At 36.1% G+C, this 18,525-nt stretch overlaps 6 protein-coding genes and 1 non-coding gene across 8 annotated transcripts; 5 read left to right on the top strand and 2 right to left on the bottom strand.

Moving 5' to 3' along the window:
* Positions 1–1,285: 1,285 nt before the first annotated feature.
* Positions 1,286–5,837, top strand: LOC103870184 (vacuolar cation/proton exchanger 2). The gene is made up of 14 exons (XM_009148286.3): positions 1,286–1,622; positions 1,852–1,938; positions 2,023–2,271; positions 2,351–2,418; positions 2,504–2,532; positions 2,617–2,813; positions 2,878–3,093; positions 3,181–3,315; positions 3,386–3,502; positions 3,590–3,643; positions 3,736–3,852; positions 3,962–4,055; positions 4,169–5,529; positions 5,810–5,837. The coding sequence occupies exons 2-13, from the start codon at positions 1,894–1,896 to the stop codon at positions 4,177–4,179; spliced, it is 1,332 nt and encodes a 443-aa protein (XP_009146534.1). The 5' UTR covers positions 1,286–1,622; positions 1,852–1,893; the 3' UTR covers positions 4,180–5,529; positions 5,810–5,837.
* Positions 4,671–4,742, top strand: TRNAD-GUC. Its single transcript has one exon. It is a non-coding gene; the product is annotated as a tRNA-Asp (tRNA).
* Positions 5,289–8,174, top strand: LOC103870182 (uncharacterized WD repeat-containing protein C2A9.03). 2 transcript variants are annotated; one of them, XM_009148284.3, is made up of 10 exons: positions 5,289–5,529; positions 5,810–6,006; positions 6,084–6,251; positions 6,331–6,417; positions 6,502–6,636; positions 6,720–6,830; positions 6,930–7,021; positions 7,096–7,201; positions 7,305–7,391; positions 7,482–8,158. In XM_009148284.3, exons 2-10 carry the CDS (start codon positions 5,848–5,850, stop codon positions 7,893–7,895), a joined length of 1,359 nt encoding a protein of 452 aa, XP_009146532.2. In that variant the 5' UTR covers positions 5,289–5,529; positions 5,810–5,847; the 3' UTR covers positions 7,896–8,158. The 2 variants fall into 2 exon arrangements, with proteins under 2 accessions (XP_009146532.2, XP_033148255.1); XM_033292364.1 differs by lacking the exon at positions 5,289–5,529 and adding an exon at positions 5,577–5,673 and having other exon boundaries at positions 7,482–8,174.
* A 563-nt stretch (positions 8,175–8,737) lies between these two features.
* LOC103870181 (high mobility group B protein 10) lies at positions 8,738–10,615 on the bottom strand. Its single transcript, XM_009148283.3, has 4 exons — positions 9,701–10,615; positions 9,525–9,557; positions 9,169–9,443; positions 8,738–9,090 (listed from the first exon to the last, which is right to left on the bottom strand). Exons 1-4 carry the CDS (start codon positions 9,801–9,803, stop codon positions 8,968–8,970), a joined length of 534 nt encoding a protein of 177 aa, XP_009146531.1. The 5' UTR covers positions 9,804–10,615; the 3' UTR covers positions 8,738–8,967.
* A 523-nt stretch (positions 10,616–11,138) lies between these two features.
* On the top strand, positions 11,139–13,258 carry LOC103870179 (uncharacterized WD repeat-containing protein C2A9.03). Its single transcript, XM_033292365.1, has 4 exons — positions 11,139–12,114; positions 12,189–12,294; positions 12,397–12,483; positions 12,582–13,258. Exons 1-4 carry the CDS (start codon positions 11,966–11,968, stop codon positions 12,993–12,995), a joined length of 756 nt encoding a protein of 251 aa, XP_033148256.1. The 5' UTR covers positions 11,139–11,965; the 3' UTR covers positions 12,996–13,258.
* A 578-nt stretch (positions 13,259–13,836) lies between these two features.
* On the bottom strand, positions 13,837–15,891 carry LOC103870180 (high mobility group B protein 10). Its single transcript, XM_009148282.3, has 4 exons — positions 14,799–15,891; positions 14,623–14,655; positions 14,267–14,541; positions 13,837–14,188 (listed from the first exon to the last, which is right to left on the bottom strand). The coding sequence occupies exons 1-4, from the start codon at positions 14,899–14,901 to the stop codon at positions 14,066–14,068; spliced, it is 534 nt and encodes a 177-aa protein (XP_009146530.1). The 5' UTR covers positions 14,902–15,891; the 3' UTR covers positions 13,837–14,065.
* Positions 15,892–15,894: 3 nt separating this feature from the next.
* Positions 15,895–18,125, top strand: LOC117134247 (uncharacterized WD repeat-containing protein C2A9.03-like). The gene is made up of 4 exons (XM_033292367.1): positions 15,895–16,018; positions 17,054–17,159; positions 17,262–17,348; positions 17,449–18,125. The coding sequence occupies exons 2-4, from the start codon at positions 17,109–17,111 to the stop codon at positions 17,860–17,862; spliced, it is 552 nt and encodes a 183-aa protein (XP_033148258.1). The 5' UTR covers positions 15,895–16,018; positions 17,054–17,108; the 3' UTR covers positions 17,863–18,125.
* Positions 18,126–18,525: the final 400 nt, after the last annotated feature.

Genomic DNA, 18,525 nt, shown 5'->3' with positions numbered 1-18,525 from the left:
AACAACAAGAACAAGGTCCATACCACCAAACGAGCTCATCCAAGAGCCGCAATACCTTATTTTGAGAGAGGTGAAGCGTGGAGTACTCAGGACACGGCAAAGAACAAACCGGAACCACCGGAGACTGCCATGAAGAAGGGCAGGAAGAGCAAAGAACTCATCTGAGGCGCGTGAGCTACCACCACCACGCACTGCCGCGACCATCGCACGTTACCACTCGAGCTCACCGGAGACAGAGAAACTGACTCCTAGAGAGCCCACGCACGCCTACTGGAGACCACCTGTAGAAGAGGAGAGACCGAGCTTCAGATCCGCGACATCTGAAGCTGAACCGAACCCTTGCAGCTGAGACCAACCGCCACGCCACTGGACAGAAGAACTCGCCTAGCACGGACCAGCGTCGCTACAACCACCACACACCACCACTCAACCTAATGCACGACCAAGGCCAACAAAATCCAAACCCGGACAGAGACGCTACTGACGACTAGAAACAGAGCTTTGGAGGAGCCTACACCGTCCTCTAGTGCGGTAACCTCCGAGATCTGACTGAGAAACCAGAGACGCCTCCGGATCTGAACCGGATCTGGCGACCTTCACCATACATCAAGACACCGCAGAGAGAGACATGGGAAGACACAACAAAGAGGACAAAGGAGAAGAAACAGGAAAACGAAATCAAAGCCCGGCGGCCGCCTGAGAGACACTGCGGCGACCGCCGGAATCGAGGGGAGCGAGGCGGCGGAACCCTAGAGATGAGAGAGGAGAGAGCGTTTTATTATTTTTGGAGAGAGAGCGTTCTGCTGTTTTTTCTTATGACATAGTGGGTTGAAACTTGATCCGTTGTCTCGATTCAATTGGGAAATTTATCAATTTATTGACAATCATTATTGGTGGTCCAATATATAATAGATAGTGGGATACATGCCATGTTTTTGTAATCAATCTATTTATAATTCTATCAACAAGCTTTAATATTTTATACTTTAAAGATATTTTCATTGTAGATCGATTTTTTTCTCTTACCTTTAGAAAAACTAATCATTCCAATGAAGCCAGTTCGAAAAGAAAAGATATCATTCCATGTATTGAATTTGAAAGAAAGAAAATAAATCCATGTCTTTATCACTAGGTAATTTTTTTTTCAAAAAAAATTGTACTATAAAATTATAAATAGTAAATTGAACGTTTGCCCCTGTCATTTCAGTGATTTGTAAAAAATATTCGAAAACCAAACTAATTAATTTCATTTTTATTATGCTAAGATTCGCGGGTTATTTTTTTTTAGGACAAAACACTAAACGGCGCCGTTACATGTGTCTTCTTCTTCAGTAAAAGAAAAAAACTTGTGTTCTTCAAACTGCTGAAAGGTTTCAACTTTGAACACAAGAACGAAACTTCCTCGCTCGTTCTCCTCTACTAGCATCATCTGAGATCCAAATGATTTGATTCTACACCGACCTCCAGATCACGGAGTCACGTTCATGAACTTTTAATATTATTCTATCAAATTCAAATCACACTCGACCTTTCCTTCGTCTCTAGCAGATCAGAGGAAGAAGATAGAAACTTCAAAGTCGTTGTTGCTCTGATTTGGTTTCTGACCCTTGTTTGACTTCGAGGTAAAAGTTTCCTCCTTTTATCTTTCATGGAGTTTCTTTCTTTCTGTTGTAAGGGCTTTAGATTAAGGTTTTAGAGAAGTAATATTTTTGCTTGCTTTTATATGATTCTTTCCCTTAATGTGAAGTAACCGTTACCCACAACCACAAGACTCTGCCTTTATAGGCTTTGAATATTATAACTGTCATTGAAACTTAGATCTCTTCTTACAAGAAGTTCCTCTGTACCCAGGTTGCATTATCCTTGGTCCATGTTTTGGTAGCACGAGAGGATATGAGTCATTGTAAATTGCCGGCTCTAATCCAAGCACAAGTCGAAGTAAGCACAAGATCATTCTTATCTCTTGTCTGAGTTTCTGAGTTTAATGTGGGAGGGTAATGATAAGATGCTCTACTGTAACAGATGGGGTCGGTTAATGAACTTGAGCAAAAGAGTCTATTTAGAAAAGAAGAAGAAGATGCCACGCAAGCCAAAGCAGCTTCTTTGATGGAGCAAGGATCACTCTCTCTGAGTTTCCCTGAACACGCAACTAAATCGCCGAAGAACAGTGTTCTCAGGAGTATTAAGATCGTGATTTTTTCTAACAAACTCAATATGTTGTTACCTTTCGGTCCTCTAGCGATATTGGTTCACTACATGATAGATAGTAAGGTAAGTGTACTAATACTAGTAGTTTTATTTCATGTTGTAAGAGTTGAACCTCAAGAAATGATTGTTTCTCTTGGCTCAGGGGTGGGTTTTCTTGCTGAGCTTAATTGGCATTACACCATTGGCTGAACGTCTAGGATATGCCACAGAGTAAGCACTTATTATAGCACAAACTTAACCGTACCATCGTTCTGTTTATGAGACTTATGTGTTAGTATTGGCTCTTTTGAAACAGGCAACTAGCTTTTTACACTGGCCCTACTGGTATGATGACTTGGTTCTTCTTTAACAAACTATTCTTTTTTTTTTATGATATTTTTTTTGATATTGCTATACAAATTTTCACAGTTGGAGGACTCCTAAATGCTACATTTGGGAACGTGACTGAACTGATCATATCTATCTTCGCTTTGAAAAATGGAATGATACGTGTTGTTCAGCTGACGTTACTAGGATCTATTCTGTCTAACATGCTGCTTGTACTTGGCTGCGCTTTCTTCTGCGGTGGTCTAGTGTTTTACCAGAAAGACCAAGTCTTTGACAAAGTAATGATCCCTTATCCAACTTCTTCATTGTATTCTCTTCTGACATTTGTTCTCCTGCATCCAGGGAATTGCAGTTGTGAACTCAGGATTGCTTTTGATGGCTGTAATGGGGATACTCTTCCCTGCCGTTCTTCACTACACTCACAGCGAGGTTCATGCCGGATCATCAGAGATGGCCCTGTCGAGGTTCAGCAGCTGCATAATGCTTATAGCATATGCCGCTTATCTCTTCTTCCAGTTAAAGAGCCAGTCTAATAATTCTTATTGCCCTCTTGAAGAGGTTTGTTGTTTTGTTTCAAGATAATCCATTCTAATGTATATAAAACCAATTGGTTTGTGTAACTCTATATATGCTTGTGAACTCTAGGAAACAAATCAGAACGAAGAAGCTTGTGGTGAAGATGAAGATCCTGAGATCTCCAAGTGGGAAGCTATCATATGGCTCTCGATCTTGACTGCTTGGGTCTCCCTTCTCTCTGGCTATCTTGTTGATGCCATAGAGGTAATCAACATTGCGTCTTCCTAGTTAACTTGGCTTAACATTCACTAAGTTATGTAACTGTTTTTATCAGGGTGCATCGGTCTCTTGGAACATACCGATAGCTTTTATCAGTGTCATATTGCTTCCTATTGTTGGGAATGCAGCGGAGCATGCAGGCGCTATCATGTTTGCCATGAAAGATAAACTGGTAGGCAGAGTAGTTCTTTGGTTTGTAACATCTATAGACTCTTTATTCGTCTTGAGACATGGTTGAACTTTGTTTTGACGTCTACAGGATCTTTCCTTGGGAGTGGCTATTGGTTCCTCTATCCAGATCTCCATGTTTGTGGTATGTTATTGAAAGAGAAGTATATCATCTTTGGCCAACAAGAGGCTTGTTCAATGAGACAATGATCTCTGTTGCTGGTTGTATATGGCCAGGTCCCGTTTTGTGTGGTGATTGGATGGATGATGGGTGAACAGATGGACCTGAACTTCCAGCTTTTTGAGACAGCGATGCTGTTCATCACCGTTATAGTAGTAGCTTTCTTTCTCCAGGTGGGGTAAAGAAGTCCTTGGAGGCTAAAATAATAAGTCACCTTTTAGATTTGATAATGGTAAATAGAAAACTAATAAGTGATGATTGTGTCTGTGTATGTAAACACAGGAAGGGACATCGAATTACTTCAAAGGGTTGATGCTCATTCTTTGTTATTTGATAGTAGCTGCCAGTTTCTTTGTACACGAAGATCCTCATGAAGGTTAGTTTGGTTGGTTCATTTTAATACCTGAAACGAGTTTCTTTGCATTTAACAAAAACAATCTAATGGACTTTTTCATATTGCTCTCTTGTATTTTTTTTTTTTTTGGTTAGATGCTTTATAAATACCGTGGAAGAGAGTCTGTTGTGAAGCAAGGTTGGTCTTAACTAAAAAGCTGATGATTTCATGAACACGAAGATGTAGATCTGATTCTAATGTGGCTTGTTTCCATAAACTTGAATTAAGTTAAACGTTTTGGAAGTTTTGTTGGAATAAGTAAAGGTTAACTCCTTTTGGCTCCCTCCACAGTAAAATTAATATCCTTAAAGTTACAAGTTTTGTTAATTTACAATGGTCTTATGAAAAGTTTGGAAATTGATTCTTTGTGATTTGTGATTATCCATTTTTACGAACGATAGTGAAAATTATATCAGTAAAAAAAGTTCATACGGAATACCAGTGTACTGTACATTAGTAAAAAGTTAACACGTAAATGGTTTTCGTACTGATTTCAGATTAGACTGAAGTGAACTACTAATATATACCGAGTTCTGGTGGCTAGCTCCATCTGTTGACGGAAGATATCAATGTTGTTTCGTGGAAACTATCAACCAAGTCGTTGTAGTATAGTGGTAAGTATTCCCGCCTGTCACGCGGGTGACCCGGGTTCGATCCCCGGCAACGGCGCATTATTTTTTGTGTACTTGTCCCGTGGGCTGTATCTATGACTGAAAAGGCCACGGACATCAATTTCTGCAAAAGCATTAGGAAATTTCTGAATGCTAGAGATGTTTAAAGAGGTAGATAATTTGAACATTCTAGTAAAACACTCAACAAAAATGTTAACTTTCTGATTCAATACCTTCACAGCTGAATCCATTAAACATTGTTATTGAAAGTTGAATCTAAATAAAGTAGTTATATTTTAATGAGATTGATTATATTTACCATGAATTTGTTTAGTGCGAGTTTTAAAAAAATTAAAATAACTGGATTATTAGTTATGGGACCATTACCATAACAAAACGACGTGGGTTTTTTTGGGGATAATAAAGTAGTGCACAGTATGTCTCTGTGTCCGAAAGATAACGTTAATTAAAAATAATCTCTTTGAAAAAGACAAACATGCCCTCATGAAATAAAACTGTGTGAAGATTGGAGACGCATCTAAAGCAAGGGTGAACATGTAAAACAATATCTGAAAGCCAAATCTGGTTTATTAACTTATTGACATTTGGGTTAATTCACACACTAGATTCCGATAAAGTTTTCGATAAATTTATTTGGCTGTTCAATCTCTCTCTCTCTCTCTCCTTCCCCGTTTCGATCATCATTGAAGATATATTATTTTAAATTATCTAACATGACCCCGAAATTGAAATTAGGAGGACTATATTTTCGGATTTGCTCCTGAGATTTCTCAGAAAACAAAAGAAGTGTGTGACGATTCGGTTTCGGTTTGATTCCTCCTAAGGTTCGTACCACCTCCATCTATTTACTTCCATATATATATATTTATATATTTAGATGTGATTGTTAGGGTGTTTGTGTGTTGAATTTAATTGTTTCAGATGTGTTTCTTTTTTTTCTTTCCAATTCTGTCGGATTTGTTTTATAGGTTAGCTTTCCAGACTCTAATGCTCGTATTGAATTCGTGTGATTTTGAACTTTTTTTTTTAAAAGTGTGTCGGAACTGGATTACGATGGTTGTGTTTTGTCCTGATCTTCGGTGAGTTCATGTTTTGCATATGCAGGTGCCTTTTAAGTTTACTTTCTAAAAATTAAAAAAAAAATGTCCAATCACCAAAGAGGAGATGATGATGCTGGGGAGTACATGGAAGAAGATGTAGATGATCATGAGATGCAAGATGTGGAAAATAATGATATGGATGACGAGTTCCGTGGCGGTGATGGTGCATCAGATTCTGACGTCGAAGAGTTTGACTACTCCGTATAGTTTCTTTGTGATCTCTTTTTTTTTTCCCCATACCTTATTACTAATCTCGTGTTCTTCTATGGTTTTAACAGAATAATAAAATAGCTGACACATCGGCAGAACAAGCTCGGAAAGGGAAAGATATTCAGGGGATTCCTTGGGACAGGCTTAGCATCTCTAGAGATAAATACAGACAAACTAGGTTACTACAGTACAAGAACTATGAAAACGTCCCTAACTCCGGAGAATCATCTGAAAAGGTAAAAAAACTTTTTTTATTCTCTCATCTCTCTTTTTTTTTTAATTAGCACATCCTCTAATTAATATGCATCAATTCAGGTTTGCAATGTCACACAGAAAGGGGGGCAGTTCTATGGCTTCTGGCGTAATTCAAGATCTGTCAAATCTACTATCCTTCACTTCCAGGTTCCTTTTTTGGACTTAGGTGATAGTCTTCCTAGTAATGAAAAGATGCCATCTGATCAAGAATCTTGATTTGGTTTCATATAGTTGAGGAACTTGGTGTGGGCAACATCCAAGCACGACGTCTATCTTATGTCAAACTTCCTGCTGACGCATTACTCTTCTCTAACGTCTGGTAAGAAGGAAGTTCTCAATGTTCGCGGTCATGTTGCACCATCCGAGGTTTGTTTTTCCACCAGAATGTAAAGTTATTATACTTGGAATGCTACTATAGTATTATAACTTTGATTGGTTGGTGCATTTAGAAACATCCTGGAAGTTTGCTGGAAGGGTTTACGCAGACTCAAGTGAGTACACTTGCTGTAAAAGACGGCTTTCTTGTCGCTGGTGGCTTTCAAGGAGAACTTATATGCAAGGTAAAGAGTCTCTAGATATATTTGATTATTGACTAGTAGTCATATGCATTATTATTGACAAAAAGCTTCATCTCTTTCTACTTTCCACATTGGTTTCAGCATCTTGATAGACCTGGCGTCAGCTTTTGCTCTCGTACCACTTATGATGATAATGCTATTACCAATGCTATTGAGATCTACAACAAACCCAGGTTTCTGCTGAAGGGTCTGCATTTAAATTATTAGAGTCACTGCTTCTAACTTAGTTTTTGTCATCTGTTCATAGTGGTGCCCTTCATTTTACTGCCTCGAATAATGACTGTGGAGTTAGAGATTTTGACATGGAGAGATACCAGCTTGTTAAGCATTTTTCCTTTCCTTGGCCAGTGAACGTAAAGTCCTTGCTTCTCTCATAGTTTTCCTTTTATTTTGGCATAACTCTGAAGTTTCAGTTAGGCTAATGATGTTCTTCTGTCTTCCATTTGTTGGTAACAGCACGCATCATTGAGTCCTAATGGTAAATTACTAGCTATTGTTGGCGACAATCCGGAGGGCCTTATAGTAGACCCCAACACAGGAAAGGTACAAATCTTTTCGATCCTGAACCCAAGTGTGTAAGTTAGTCTCAAATGGTTGCTTTATAATGCCAAATCTTTGGAACTTCATCCACAGACGCTGGAAACACTATCAGGACATTTTGACTATTCCTTTGCCTCAGCGTGGCATCCTGACGGAATCACTTTCTCAACTGGAAACCAAGACAAGACCTGCCGTGTATGGGACATCCGCAACCTATCTCACTCCGTTGCTGTCTTGAAGGGTAACCTTGGAGCAATCCGGTCGATCCGCTACACGTCCGACGGAAAATACATGGCCATGGCCGAACCGGCAGACTTTGTGCACGTCTATGACGTCTCAAAGGGGTATGAAACAGAGCAGGAGATCGACTTCTTTGGAGAGATATCTGGAATATCATTCAGCCCTGACACAGAGGCGCTCTTCATTGGGGTATGGGACCGCACTTATGGTAGCCTCCTTGAGTATCATCGGCGCAGAAACTACACCTATCTTGATTCGTTTCTTTAAGCGAAGAAGAGAAGTATACACAACCCGTTCCAAGGAATAAAAGAGAGCTCATACAAAAGCAGAAGCATAGAATATAATGGATGTCTTAAAATGTGTAAATGATGTGTTATGCAAATGCTATTGTAGTTACTGTCTTTTTGTTTCCTTTGCCGGCGGCTTGCATGTTGTTTCCTTGTGAATTCTGAAGGTTCAAGATGTGTACAGTAAGTAGTGTTGGTTAGTTGTTTCAATTATGAAAACATCAATGAAGTTTCTCACAAAAATTTGTGTTGCCTTGAACGCATTCTTGCCAAATATGACATGTTGGCTTAAAAACATTCATTGCATTATTAATGGGAAATTAGGTCTAATATACAAAAAAAAAAACAAAAATTCACTAACTAACCAAAATCACCCATCCTCTCTTTATTTTTGGTTATTTCACAAATTGATTATCAAACAAGCTTTTTATATGTTGGGAGAACATGTTGAAACTCTTGAAAACTAACAACAAAAATGGGATTCAAGAAACATATGTGTTAAATAAATGATGTTCCCTACCCCATTTCAAAAAATGTATGTTTTAAATTTTTCCACACATATTAAAAATATGTTTGATCTTAATTATAAATGCATTATTTTGTGTTTAACTATATTTTCTATAATTTTTATCTATCGAAGTACAGTAAACATGATTTCTTTTCAAAATTTAAAATTTTACATTATTATCTAATAAAAATATATCTTCTTAAAATACTTTTTTTTTAAACATGAATTAATTTGGAACGGAAAGAGTAATAATAGTTCATTCAAATTTCTGCAACAACATAAGATATATCCAAGTTGAAAACAGAAACAAAAAAAACAAACAAACGGGATATCATGAATCAAAATAGCAAGAAAGACATAAATGCGCAGTTAGTAACCTCTTTTACTAACCCTACAACCATAAACATGACATGTTCTGCAAACTGATCAATGACATTATAAATATTCATTATAAAAGAAAGAGAACTTGTCCAGAGAAAGAAAGAAGAAAGAGAAATGTAATAAAGAAAGAAGAAGACAACAACATAACAGAAGAAAGAAAAGACTACTGAGCCATGGTGGCGGCTGCAGAAGCAGATGCTCCATCAGACTCATGTGCAGACTCGTACTCCAGCATGATCTCAGTTCTGTACCTCTCCCCATCCGTAACTCCTTTGTCTTGATAAACCTGTAAGAAAATGGTATCAGATTATAAGCAAACACTTGGTTAAAGGATTTGATTTGATGATAACTATAAGTAAGTGACCTGTTTCTTAGGTTTGTAGCCACTCCTGCGGAATTTGGGTTTCTTAGAATCAACTTGAGTAGTCTCTCTGGCTTTCTTCTTAGCTCGGCGCTGTGATGCTGGTGGCATGCCTGAAGGTGGTGTTCCCATGGCTTGTTGGGGCCTTTTAGCATGATGGTAAAGCACTCCTTTCAGCACTTGAGAACCGAATTTCATCGTCACCAGGTATCCACCTTCGGACGTCGTCCCATCAATGACTCCGTCTCCCACATCCCCAATCTGCGGTTCAACAGTGCCTGCAAGTTCCATAAGGTGGAAATTCAATAAGTCGCAAAGTGATACAAAGCCACAGAGTTAGAGAAACCTTTTTTTAATACCTTCCTCGAGGGACAAGCTCTCCATTGCTTCCTCTGAAAAACATAAGAGGTATGGTGTCTCAGCATGTTACAAAGTAAAGAGAAAACAAGAACATGAGTGTTGTAAAATGTTTTAAACCTGTGAGGAAACTAATGAACCTTAATGTCAAATAAAAGGTCAAATAGACATGACTTACGGACAAGATCTTCGTAGTTGACCTCCGCAGAGGAGTCGTCAGTGTTGTTGTGGTTGTCTGGAACCACCTGAACCAGTTGCGAGGAGGGTGAAACTGTTGACATTTTTTTTTGCTGTGTTGGTGAATGGAGAGTTTGTGAGGACCTTATTATCTTTATAATAAATCAGTTCCTTAACACCTAAGGAGAAAACATAAGGTCTGAATGTTAGCTTGTGTAACAACTACATTTGCGTTTCTGATATACACAAATATATGTAGAGATTTTCGTAATTATTAACTATGGTGTGGTTGTAAACATTCAAAGCTTTAATGATATTTAAAAAATAAATGTAATTAATTAATTAGATAAGTATTGCTGATGTGTTAATGACTGTTTTAGTCTTAACAAGACCAAAAAGATACAATTTAAGATTGCTTCCCTTTTTTGGCTAGATACATATCTATATACATTGACTAGATTGGTGAGATAATGTTAATAAAGCCCATTGATTAGTTAATGAGTTTGTCTAACCACACGGCCCATTAAAATAATATACTTATTTGATTTTTTGGTGCATTTAGAAGGTGTTAGTGGAATTAATTTTTAGAATTTAAATAGTAGTGTTATTGATTTATAGATTTTCATATTCTCACTAAAATCTAAAAATCATTTGTTATTCGAAAGTTTGGATTTTAATATTTCTGTAAATTTATTAAAGTTACTGTTATTGAGAATTGTATTCTTAATTATTTAACTCATAAAAAGTACTACATATATCCTTTGGATTCTAAAAAATATTTGAGTTATTTATTTTTATAGATTGTTACAAAATTTTCTCCAACTCATTCCAAATTCAACAAGTATATATACTCTTCTAATCAACAAAATCTATATAAATCAAACTCCAACTAGCAGCCCCTTAGAAACACCATGGAAGTTTGCTGGAAGAGTTTACACATATAAGCACACTTGCAATAAAAGACGAATAATTGCCGGTGGATTTCAAGGAGATCTTATATGCAATGTCAAGAGTCTGGATATATTGATTATTGAGTAGCCATATGCATTATTATTGACAAAGCTTCATCTATTTCTACTTTCCACTTTGGTTTCAGCATCTTGATAGACCTGGGGTCAGCTTTTTCTCTCGTACTACTTATGATGATAATGCTATTACCAATGCTATTGAAATCTACAACAAACCCAGGTTTTTTGCCTCTTTCTTTTGCTGTCCGCATTAGATTGTTAAAAGTCACTGCTTCTAACTTCGTTTGTTGTCTGTTTCTTACTGGGGAAAACGGTTTATTCATATTCACACTATGAAAGCGGAAAAAATATATATCTAGAGTATATTAACGTGCTAAAACATTCGTAAACTAAATAAAATTTTGAAGTTCATACCTAAACTTATACTCCCTCCGTTTTTTAATATAAGTCGTCTTACAGCTATGCACATAGATTAAGAAAATCATTAATTTCTTATATTTTCTAAACAAAAACATCATTAATTATTTACCTAACTACAATTCAACCAATAGAAAAATAGAAAATATATTATCATTGGTCAGACATCATTAATTATTAATAAATTTTACATAGAAAATCGAAAACGACATATAATTTGGAACAAAAAAATTTCTTTAAAACGACTTATATTAAAAACCGGAGGGAGTAATAAATAGCTAAAACATGCCTCGTAACTGACACGTGTCAGTCTATACTAAAATATATTGACTTATTTTCTTAAGTTATTATATTTTAGTCCTTATCATTTTATTTGTTTGTAAAGTGCCTTAAATAATTAAAATTATCAAGTTGACCATATTTATAACTTCAAAAATTTAATATAAGGGGATATAAAAAAAATATTTTTTAGTTTATTTAAATAATTATTTATCATATATATATAGAACAAAGATATAAGAGTCTTTTGCCACTTAATGAATAATGTTTTTTTTTAAATATCTCTTTAGTGGTGGTAGACATGAATAATTCTTATACCAAGAAAGTGGGAAAACGTAATTTGTGGTTTTGAGGAAAATGTGATTTACGGTTTTGACGGAAAAACTTAATTTTGCGATTTTTTGCAAAAATCATGATTTTACGGTTCTAACATAGTTTTGGCGAAAAATGTGATTTTACGATTTTGGTGGAAAAACATAATTTTACGGTTTTGACGCGAAAACATGATATATGGTTTTCCGGGAAAAAAATATTTCACGGTTTTTGCGGGAAGCGTAATTTCATGATTTTGGGGGATATGATTTTACTACTTTGGCCTGAAAATGTGGTTTTGCAAATTTGTAGGAAAAACATCTTTCTACTTTCCACATTGGTTTCAGCATCTTGATAGACCTGGTGTCAGCTTTTGCTCTTGTACTTCTTATGATGATAATGCTATTACCAATGCTATTGAGATCTACAACAAACCCAGGTTTCTGCTGAAGGGTTTACATTTAAATTGTTAGAGTCACTGCTTCTAACTTAGTTTTTGTCATCTGTTCATAGTGGTGCCCTTCATTTTACTGCCTCGAATAATGACTGTGGAGTTAGAGATTTTGACATGGAGAGATACCAGCTTGTTAAGCATTTTTCCTTTCCTTGGCCAGTGAACGTAAAGTCCTTGCTTCTCTCATAGTTTTCCTTTTATTTTGGCATAATTCGGAGTTTCAGTTTGGCTAATGATGTTCTTCTGTCCTCCATTTGTTGGTAACAGCACACATCATTGAGTCCTAATGGTAAATTACTAGCTATTGTTGGCGGCAATCCCGAGGGCCTTATAGTAGACCCCAACACAGGAAAGGTACAAATATTTTCGATCCTGAACTCAAGTGTGTAAGTTAGTCTCAAATGGTTGGTCACCACTTTTATAATGCCAAATCTTTAAAACTTCATCTACAGACGCTGGAAACACTATCAGGACATTTTGACTACTCCTTTGCCTCAGCGTGGCATCCTGACGGAATCACTTTCTCAACTGGAAACCAAGACAAGACCTGCCGTGTATGGGACATCCGCAACCTATCTCACTCTGTTGCTGTCCTGAAGGGTAACCTTGGAGCAATCCGGTCGATCCGCTACACGTCCGACGGAAAATACATGGCCATGGCCGAACCGGCAGACTTTGTGCACGTCTATGACGTCTCAAAGGGGTATGAAACAGAGCAGGAGATCGACTTCTTTGGAGAGATATCTGGAATATCATTCAGCCCTGACACAGAGGCGCTCTTCATTGGAGTATGGGACCGCACTTATGGTAGCCTCCTTGAGTATCATCGGCGCAGAAACTACACCTATCTTGATTCGTTTCTTTAAGCGAAGAAGAGAAGTATACACAACCCGTTCCAAGGAATAAAAGAGAGCTCATACAAAAGCAGAAGCATAGAATATAATGGATGTCTTAAAAGGTGTAAATGATGTGTTATGCAAATGCTATTGTAGTTACTGTCTTTTTGTTTCCTTTGCCGGCGGCTTGCATGTTGTTTCCTTGTGAATTCTGAAGGTTCAAGATGTGTACAGTAAGTAGTGTTGGTTAGTTGTTTCAATTATGAAAACATCAATGAAGTTTCTCACAAAAATTTGTGTTGCCTTGAACGCATTCTTGCCAAATATGACATGTTGGCTTAAAAACATTCATTGCATTATTAATGGGAAATTAGGTCCAATATACAAAAAAAAACAAAATCCACTAACTAACCAAAATCACCCATTCTCTCTTTATTTTTGGTTATTTCACAAATTGATTATCAAAACAAGCTTTTTATATGTTGGGAGAACATGTTGAAACTCTTGAAAACTAACAACAAAAATGGGATTCAAGAAACATATGTGTTAAATAAATGATGTTCCCTACCCCATTTCAAAAAATGTATGTTTTAAATTTTTCCACACATATTAAAAATATGTTTGATCTTAATTATAAATGCATTATTTTGTGTTTAACTATATTTTCTATAATTTTTATCCATCGAAGTACAGTAAACACGATTTCTTTTCAAAATTTAAAATTTTACATTATTATCTAATAAAAATATATCTTCTTAAAATACTTTTTTTCTAAAACATGAATTAATTTGGAACGAAAAGAGTAATAATAGTTCATTCAAATTTCTGCAACAACATAAGATATATCCAAGTTGAAAACAGAAACAAAAAAAACAAACAAACGGGATATCATGAATCAAAATAGCAAGAAAGACATAAATGCGCAGTTAGTAACCTCTTTTACTAACCCTACAACCATAAACATGACATGTTCTGCAAACTGATCAAAGACATTATAAATATTCATTATAAAAGAAAGAGAACTTGTCCAGAGAAAGAAAGAAGAAAGAGAAATGTAATAAAGAAAGAAGAAGACAACAACATAACAGAAGAAGAAAAGACTACTGAGCCATGGTGGCGGCTGCAGAAGCAGACGCTCCATCAGACTCATGTGCAGACTCGTACTCCAGCATGATCTCAGTTCTGTACCTCTCCCCATCCGTAACTCCTTTGTCTTGATAAACCTGTAAGAAAATGGTATCAGATTATAAGCAAACACTTGGTTAAAGGATTTGATTTGATGATAACTATAAGTAAGTGACCTGTTTCTTAGGTTTGTAGCCACTCCTGCGGAATTTGGGTTTCTTAGAATCAACTTGAGTAGTCTCTCTGGCTTTCTTCTTAGCTCGGCGCTGCGATGCTGGTGGCATGCCTGAAGGTGGTGTTCCCATGGCTTGTTGGGGCCTTTTAGCATGATGGTAAAGCACTCCTTTCAGCACTTGAGAACCGAATTTCATCGTCACCAGGTATCCACCTTCGGACGTCGTCCCATCAATGACTCCGTCTCCCACATCCCCAATCTGCGGTTCAACAGTGCCTGCAAGTTCCATAAGGTGGAAATTCAATAAGTCGCAAAGTGATACAAAGCCACAGAGTTAGAGAAACCTTTTTTTAATACCTTCCTCGAGGGACAAGCTCTCCATTGCTTCCTCTGAAAAACATAAGAGGTATGGTGTCTCAGCATGTTACAAAGTAAAGAGAAAACAAGAACATGAGTGTTGTAAAATGTTTTAAACCTGTGAGGAAACTAATGAACCTGAATGTCAAATAAAAGGTCAAATAGACATGACTTACGGACAAGATCTTCGTAGTTGACCTCCGCAGAGGAGTCGTCAGTGTTGTTGTGGTTGTCTGGAACCACCTGAACCAGTTGCGAGGAGGGTGAAACTGTTGACATCTTTTTTTTTTGTTGTCTTGGTGAATGGAGAGTTTGTGAGGACCTTATTATCTTTATAATAAATCAGTTCCTTAACACCTAAGGAGAAAACATAAGGTCCGAATGTTAGCTTGCGTAACAACTACGTTTGCGTTTCTGATATACACAAATATATGTAGAGATTTTCGTAATTATTAACTATGGTGTGGTTGTAAACATTCAAAGCTTTAATGATATTTAAAAAATAAATGTAATTAATTAATTAGATAAGTATTGCTGATGTGTTAATAACTGTTTTAGTCTTAACAAGACCAAAAAGATACAAATTAAGATTGCTTCCTTTTTTTGGCTAGATACATATCTATATACATTGACTAGATTAGTGAGATAATGTTAATAAAGCCCATTGATTAGTTAATGAGTTTGTCTAACCACACGGCCCATTAAAATAATATACTTATTTGATTTTTTGGTGCATTTAGAAGGTGTTAGTGGAATTAATTTTTAGAATTTAAATAGTAGTGTTATTGATTTATAGATTTTCATATTCTCACTAAAATCTAAAAATCATTTGTTATTCGAAAGTTTGGATTTTAATATTTCTGTAAATTTATTAAAGTTACTGTTATTGAGAATTGTATTCTTAATTATTTAACTCATAAAAAATACTACATATATCCTTTGGATTCTAAAAAATATTATAGTTATTTATTTTTATAGATTGTTACAAAATTTTCTCCAACTCATTCCGAATTCAACAAGTCTATATACTCTTCTAATCAACTAAATCTATATAAATCAAACTCCAACTAGCAGCCCCTTAGAAACACCATGGAAGTTTGCTGGAAGAGTTTACACATATAAGCACACTTGCAATAAAAGACGAATAATTGCCGGTGGATTCAAGGAGATCTTATATGCAAAGTCAAGAGTCTGGATATATTGATTATTGAGTAGCCATATGCGTTGCGCAAAAAAAAAAGAGAAGCCATATGCATTATTATTGACAAAGCTTCATCTATTTCTACTTTCCACTTTGGTTTCAGCATCTTGATAGACCTGGGGTCAGCTTTTTCTCTCGTACTACTTATGATGATAATGCTATTACCAATGCTATTGAAATCTACAACAAACCCAGGTTTTTTGCCTCTTTCTTTTGCTGTCCGCATTAGATTGTTAAGAGTCACTGCTTCTAACTTCGTTTGTTGTCTGTTTCTTACTGGGGAAAACGGCTTATTCATATTCACACTATGAAAGCGGAGAAAATACGTATCTAGAGTATATTAACGTGCTAAAACATTCGTAAACTAAATGAAATTTTGAAGTTCATACCTAAACTCATAATAAATAGCTAAAACATGCCTCGTAACTGACACGTGTCAGTATATACTAAAATATATTGATTTATTTTCTTAAGTTATTATATTTTAGTCCTTATCATTTTATTTGTTTGTAAAGTGCCTTAAATAATTAAAATTATCAAGTTGACCATATTTATAACTTCAAAAATTTAATATAAGGGGATATATATAAAAATATATTTTAGTTTATTTAAATAATTATTTATCATATATATATATAGAACAAAGATATAAAAGTCTTTTGCCACTTAATGAAGAATGTTTTTTAAAAATATCTCTTTAGTGGTGGTAGACATGAATAATTCTACCAAGAAAGTGGGAAACGTAATTTGTGGTTTTGAGGAAAATGTGATTTACGGTTTTGACGGAAAAACTTAATTTTGCGATTTTTGCAGAAATCGTAATTTTACGGTTCTAACATAGTTTTGGCGAAAAATGTGATTTTACGATTTTGGTGGAAAAACATAATTTTACGGTTTTGACGCGAAAACATGATATATGGTTTTCCGGGAAAAAAATATTTCACGGTTTATGCGGGAAGCGTGATTTCATGATTTTGGGGATATGATTTTACGACTTTGGCCGGAAAATGTGATTTTGCAAATTTGTAGGAAAAACATCTTTCTACTTTCCACATTGGTTTCAGCATCTTGATAGACCTGGCGTCAGCTTTTGCTCTCGTACTACTTATGAAGATAATGCTATTACCAATGCTATTGAGATCTACAACAAACCCAAGTTTCTGCTGAAGGGTCTACATTTAAATTGTTAGAGTCACTGCTTCTAACTTAGTTTTTGTCATCTGTTCATAGTGGTGCTCTTCATTTTACTGCCTCGAATAATGACTGTGGAGTTAGAGATTTTGACATGGAGAGATACCAGCTTGTTAAGCATTTTTCCTTTCCTTGGCCAGTGAACGTAAAGTCCTTGCTTCTCTCATAGTTTTCCTTTTATTTTGGCATAATTCGGAGTTTCAGTTAGGCTAATTATGTTCTTCTGTCTTCCATTTGTTGGTAACAGCACACATCATTGAGTCCTAATGGTAAATTACTAGCTATTGTTGGCGACAATCCCGAGGGCCTTATAGTAGACCCCAACACAGGAAAGGTACATATTAGCTAGATCCTGAACCCAAGTGTGTAAGTTAGTCTCAAATGGTTGGTCACCACTTTTATAATGCCAAATCTTTAAAAAACTTCATCTACAGACGCTGGAAACACTATCAGGACATTTTGACTATTCCTTTGCCTCAGCGTGGCATCCTGACGGAATCACTTTCTCAACTGGAAACCAATACAAGACCTGCCGTGTATGGGACATCCGCAACCTATCTCACTCCGTTGCTGTCTTGAAGGGTAACCTTGGAGCAATCCGGTCGATCCGCTACACGTCCGATGGAAAATACATGGCCATGGCCGAACCGGCAGACTTTGTGCATGTCTATGACGTCTCAAAGGGGTATGAAACAGAGCAGGAGATCGACTTCTTTGGAGAGATATCTGGAATATCATTCAGCCCTGACACACAGGCGCTCTTCATTGGAGTATGGGACCGCACTTATGGTAGCCTCCTTGAGTATCATCGGTGCAGAAACTACACCTATCTTGATTCGTTTCTTTAAGCGAAGAAGAGAAGTATACACAACCCGTTCCAAGGAATAAAAGAGAGCTCATACAAAAGCAGAAGCATAGAATATAATGGATGTCTTAAAAGGTGTAAATGATGTGTTATGCAAATGCTATTGTAGTTACTGTCTTTTTGTTTCCTTTGCCGGCGGCTTGCATGTTGTTTCCTTGTGAATTCTGAAGGTTCAAGATGTGTACAGTAAGTAGTGTTGGTTAGTTGTTTCAATTATGAAAACATCAATGAAGTTTCTCACAAAAATTTGTGTTGCCTTGAACGCATTCTTGCCAAATATGACATGTTGGCTTAAAAACATTCATTGCATTATTAATGGGAAATTAGGTCCAATATACAAGAAAAAAACAAAATCCACTAACTAACCAAAATCACCCATTCTCTCTTTATTTTTGGTTATTTCACAAATTGATTATCAAAACAAGCTGTTTATATGTTGGGAGAACATGTTGAAACTCTTGAAAACTAACAACAAAAATGGGATTCAAGAAACATATGTGTTAAATAAATGATGTTCCCTACCCCATTTCAAAAAATGTATGTTTTAAATTTTTCCACACATATTAAAAATATGTTTGATCTTAATTATAAATGCATTATTTTGTGTTTAACTATATTTTCTATAATTTTTATCCATCGAAGTACA

This window comes from Brassica rapa, chromosome A05 (genome assembly GCF_000309985.2).
Source record: "Brassica rapa cultivar Chiifu-401-42 chromosome A05, CAAS_Brap_v3.01, whole genome shotgun sequence".
Classification (NCBI taxonomy): domain Eukaryota; kingdom Viridiplantae; phylum Streptophyta; class Magnoliopsida; order Brassicales; family Brassicaceae; genus Brassica; species Brassica rapa.
This window is presented reverse-complemented; position numbering and strand designations above follow the sequence as displayed.

What these genes read in the sequence shown, in the direction of transcription:
- LOC103870179 (XM_033292365.1), top strand. Translation starts at nt 11,966, where the DNA reads ATGTGGTTTTGCAAATTTGTAGGAAAAACATCTTTCTACTTTCCACAT. An exon ending in GAGATCTACAACAAACCCAG is followed by an intron (nt 12,115 to 12,188) that starts GTTTCTGCTGAA and finishes ATCTGTTCATAG; the next exon opens with TGGTGCCCTTCATTTTACTG. An exon ending in TAGACCCCAACACAGGAAAG is followed by an intron (nt 12,484 to 12,581) that starts GTACAAATATTT and finishes CTTCATCTACAG; the next exon opens with ACGCTGGAAACACTATCAGG.
- LOC103870181 (XM_009148283.3), bottom strand. Translation starts at nt 9,803, where the DNA reads ATGTCAACAGTTTCACCCTCCTCGCAACTGGTTCAGGTGGTTCCAGAC. An exon ending in GAGCTTGTCCCTCGAGGAAG is followed by an intron (nt 9,444 to 9,524) that starts GTATTAAAAAAA and finishes TGGAACTTGCAG; the next exon opens with GCACTGTTGAACCGCAGATT. An exon ending in GCTACAAACCTAAGAAACAG is followed by an intron (nt 9,091 to 9,168) that starts GTCACTTACTTA and finishes ATTTTCTTACAG; the next exon opens with GTTTATCAAGACAAAGGAGT.
- LOC103870184 (XM_009148286.3), top strand. Translation starts at nt 1,894, where the DNA reads ATGAGTCATTGTAAATTGCCGGCTCTAATCCAAGCACAAGTCGAA. An exon ending in TAATCCAAGCACAAGTCGAA is followed by an intron (nt 1,939 to 2,022) that starts GTAAGCACAAGA and finishes CTACTGTAACAG; the next exon opens with ATGGGGTCGGTTAATGAACT. An exon ending in AAGACCAAGTCTTTGACAAA is followed by an intron (nt 2,814 to 2,877) that starts GTAATGATCCCT and finishes TCCTGCATCCAG; the next exon opens with GGAATTGCAGTTGTGAACTC.
- LOC117134247 (XM_033292367.1), top strand. Translation starts at nt 17,109, where the DNA reads ATGGAGAGATACCAGCTTGTTAAGCATTTTTCCTTTCCTTGGCCAGTG. An exon ending in CCTTTCCTTGGCCAGTGAAC is followed by an intron (nt 17,160 to 17,261) that starts GTAAAGTCCTTG and finishes TGTTGGTAACAG; the next exon opens with CACACATCATTGAGTCCTAA. An exon ending in TAGACCCCAACACAGGAAAG is followed by an intron (nt 17,349 to 17,448) that starts GTACATATTAGC and finishes CTTCATCTACAG; the next exon opens with ACGCTGGAAACACTATCAGG.
- LOC103870180 (XM_009148282.3), bottom strand. Translation starts at nt 14,901, where the DNA reads ATGTCAACAGTTTCACCCTCCTCGCAACTGGTTCAGGTGGTTCCAGAC. An exon ending in GAGCTTGTCCCTCGAGGAAG is followed by an intron (nt 14,542 to 14,622) that starts GTATTAAAAAAA and finishes TGGAACTTGCAG; the next exon opens with GCACTGTTGAACCGCAGATT. An exon ending in GCTACAAACCTAAGAAACAG is followed by an intron (nt 14,189 to 14,266) that starts GTCACTTACTTA and finishes ATTTTCTTACAG; the next exon opens with GTTTATCAAGACAAAGGAGT.
- LOC103870182 (XM_033292364.1), top strand. Translation starts at nt 5,848, where the DNA reads ATGTCCAATCACCAAAGAGGAGATGATGATGCTGGGGAGTACATGGAA. An exon ending in CCGGAGAATCATCTGAAAAG is followed by an intron (nt 6,252 to 6,330) that starts GTAAAAAAACTT and finishes GCATCAATTCAG; the next exon opens with GTTTGCAATGTCACACAGAA. An exon ending in GAGATCTACAACAAACCCAG is followed by an intron (nt 7,022 to 7,095) that starts GTTTCTGCTGAA and finishes ATCTGTTCATAG; the next exon opens with TGGTGCCCTTCATTTTACTG.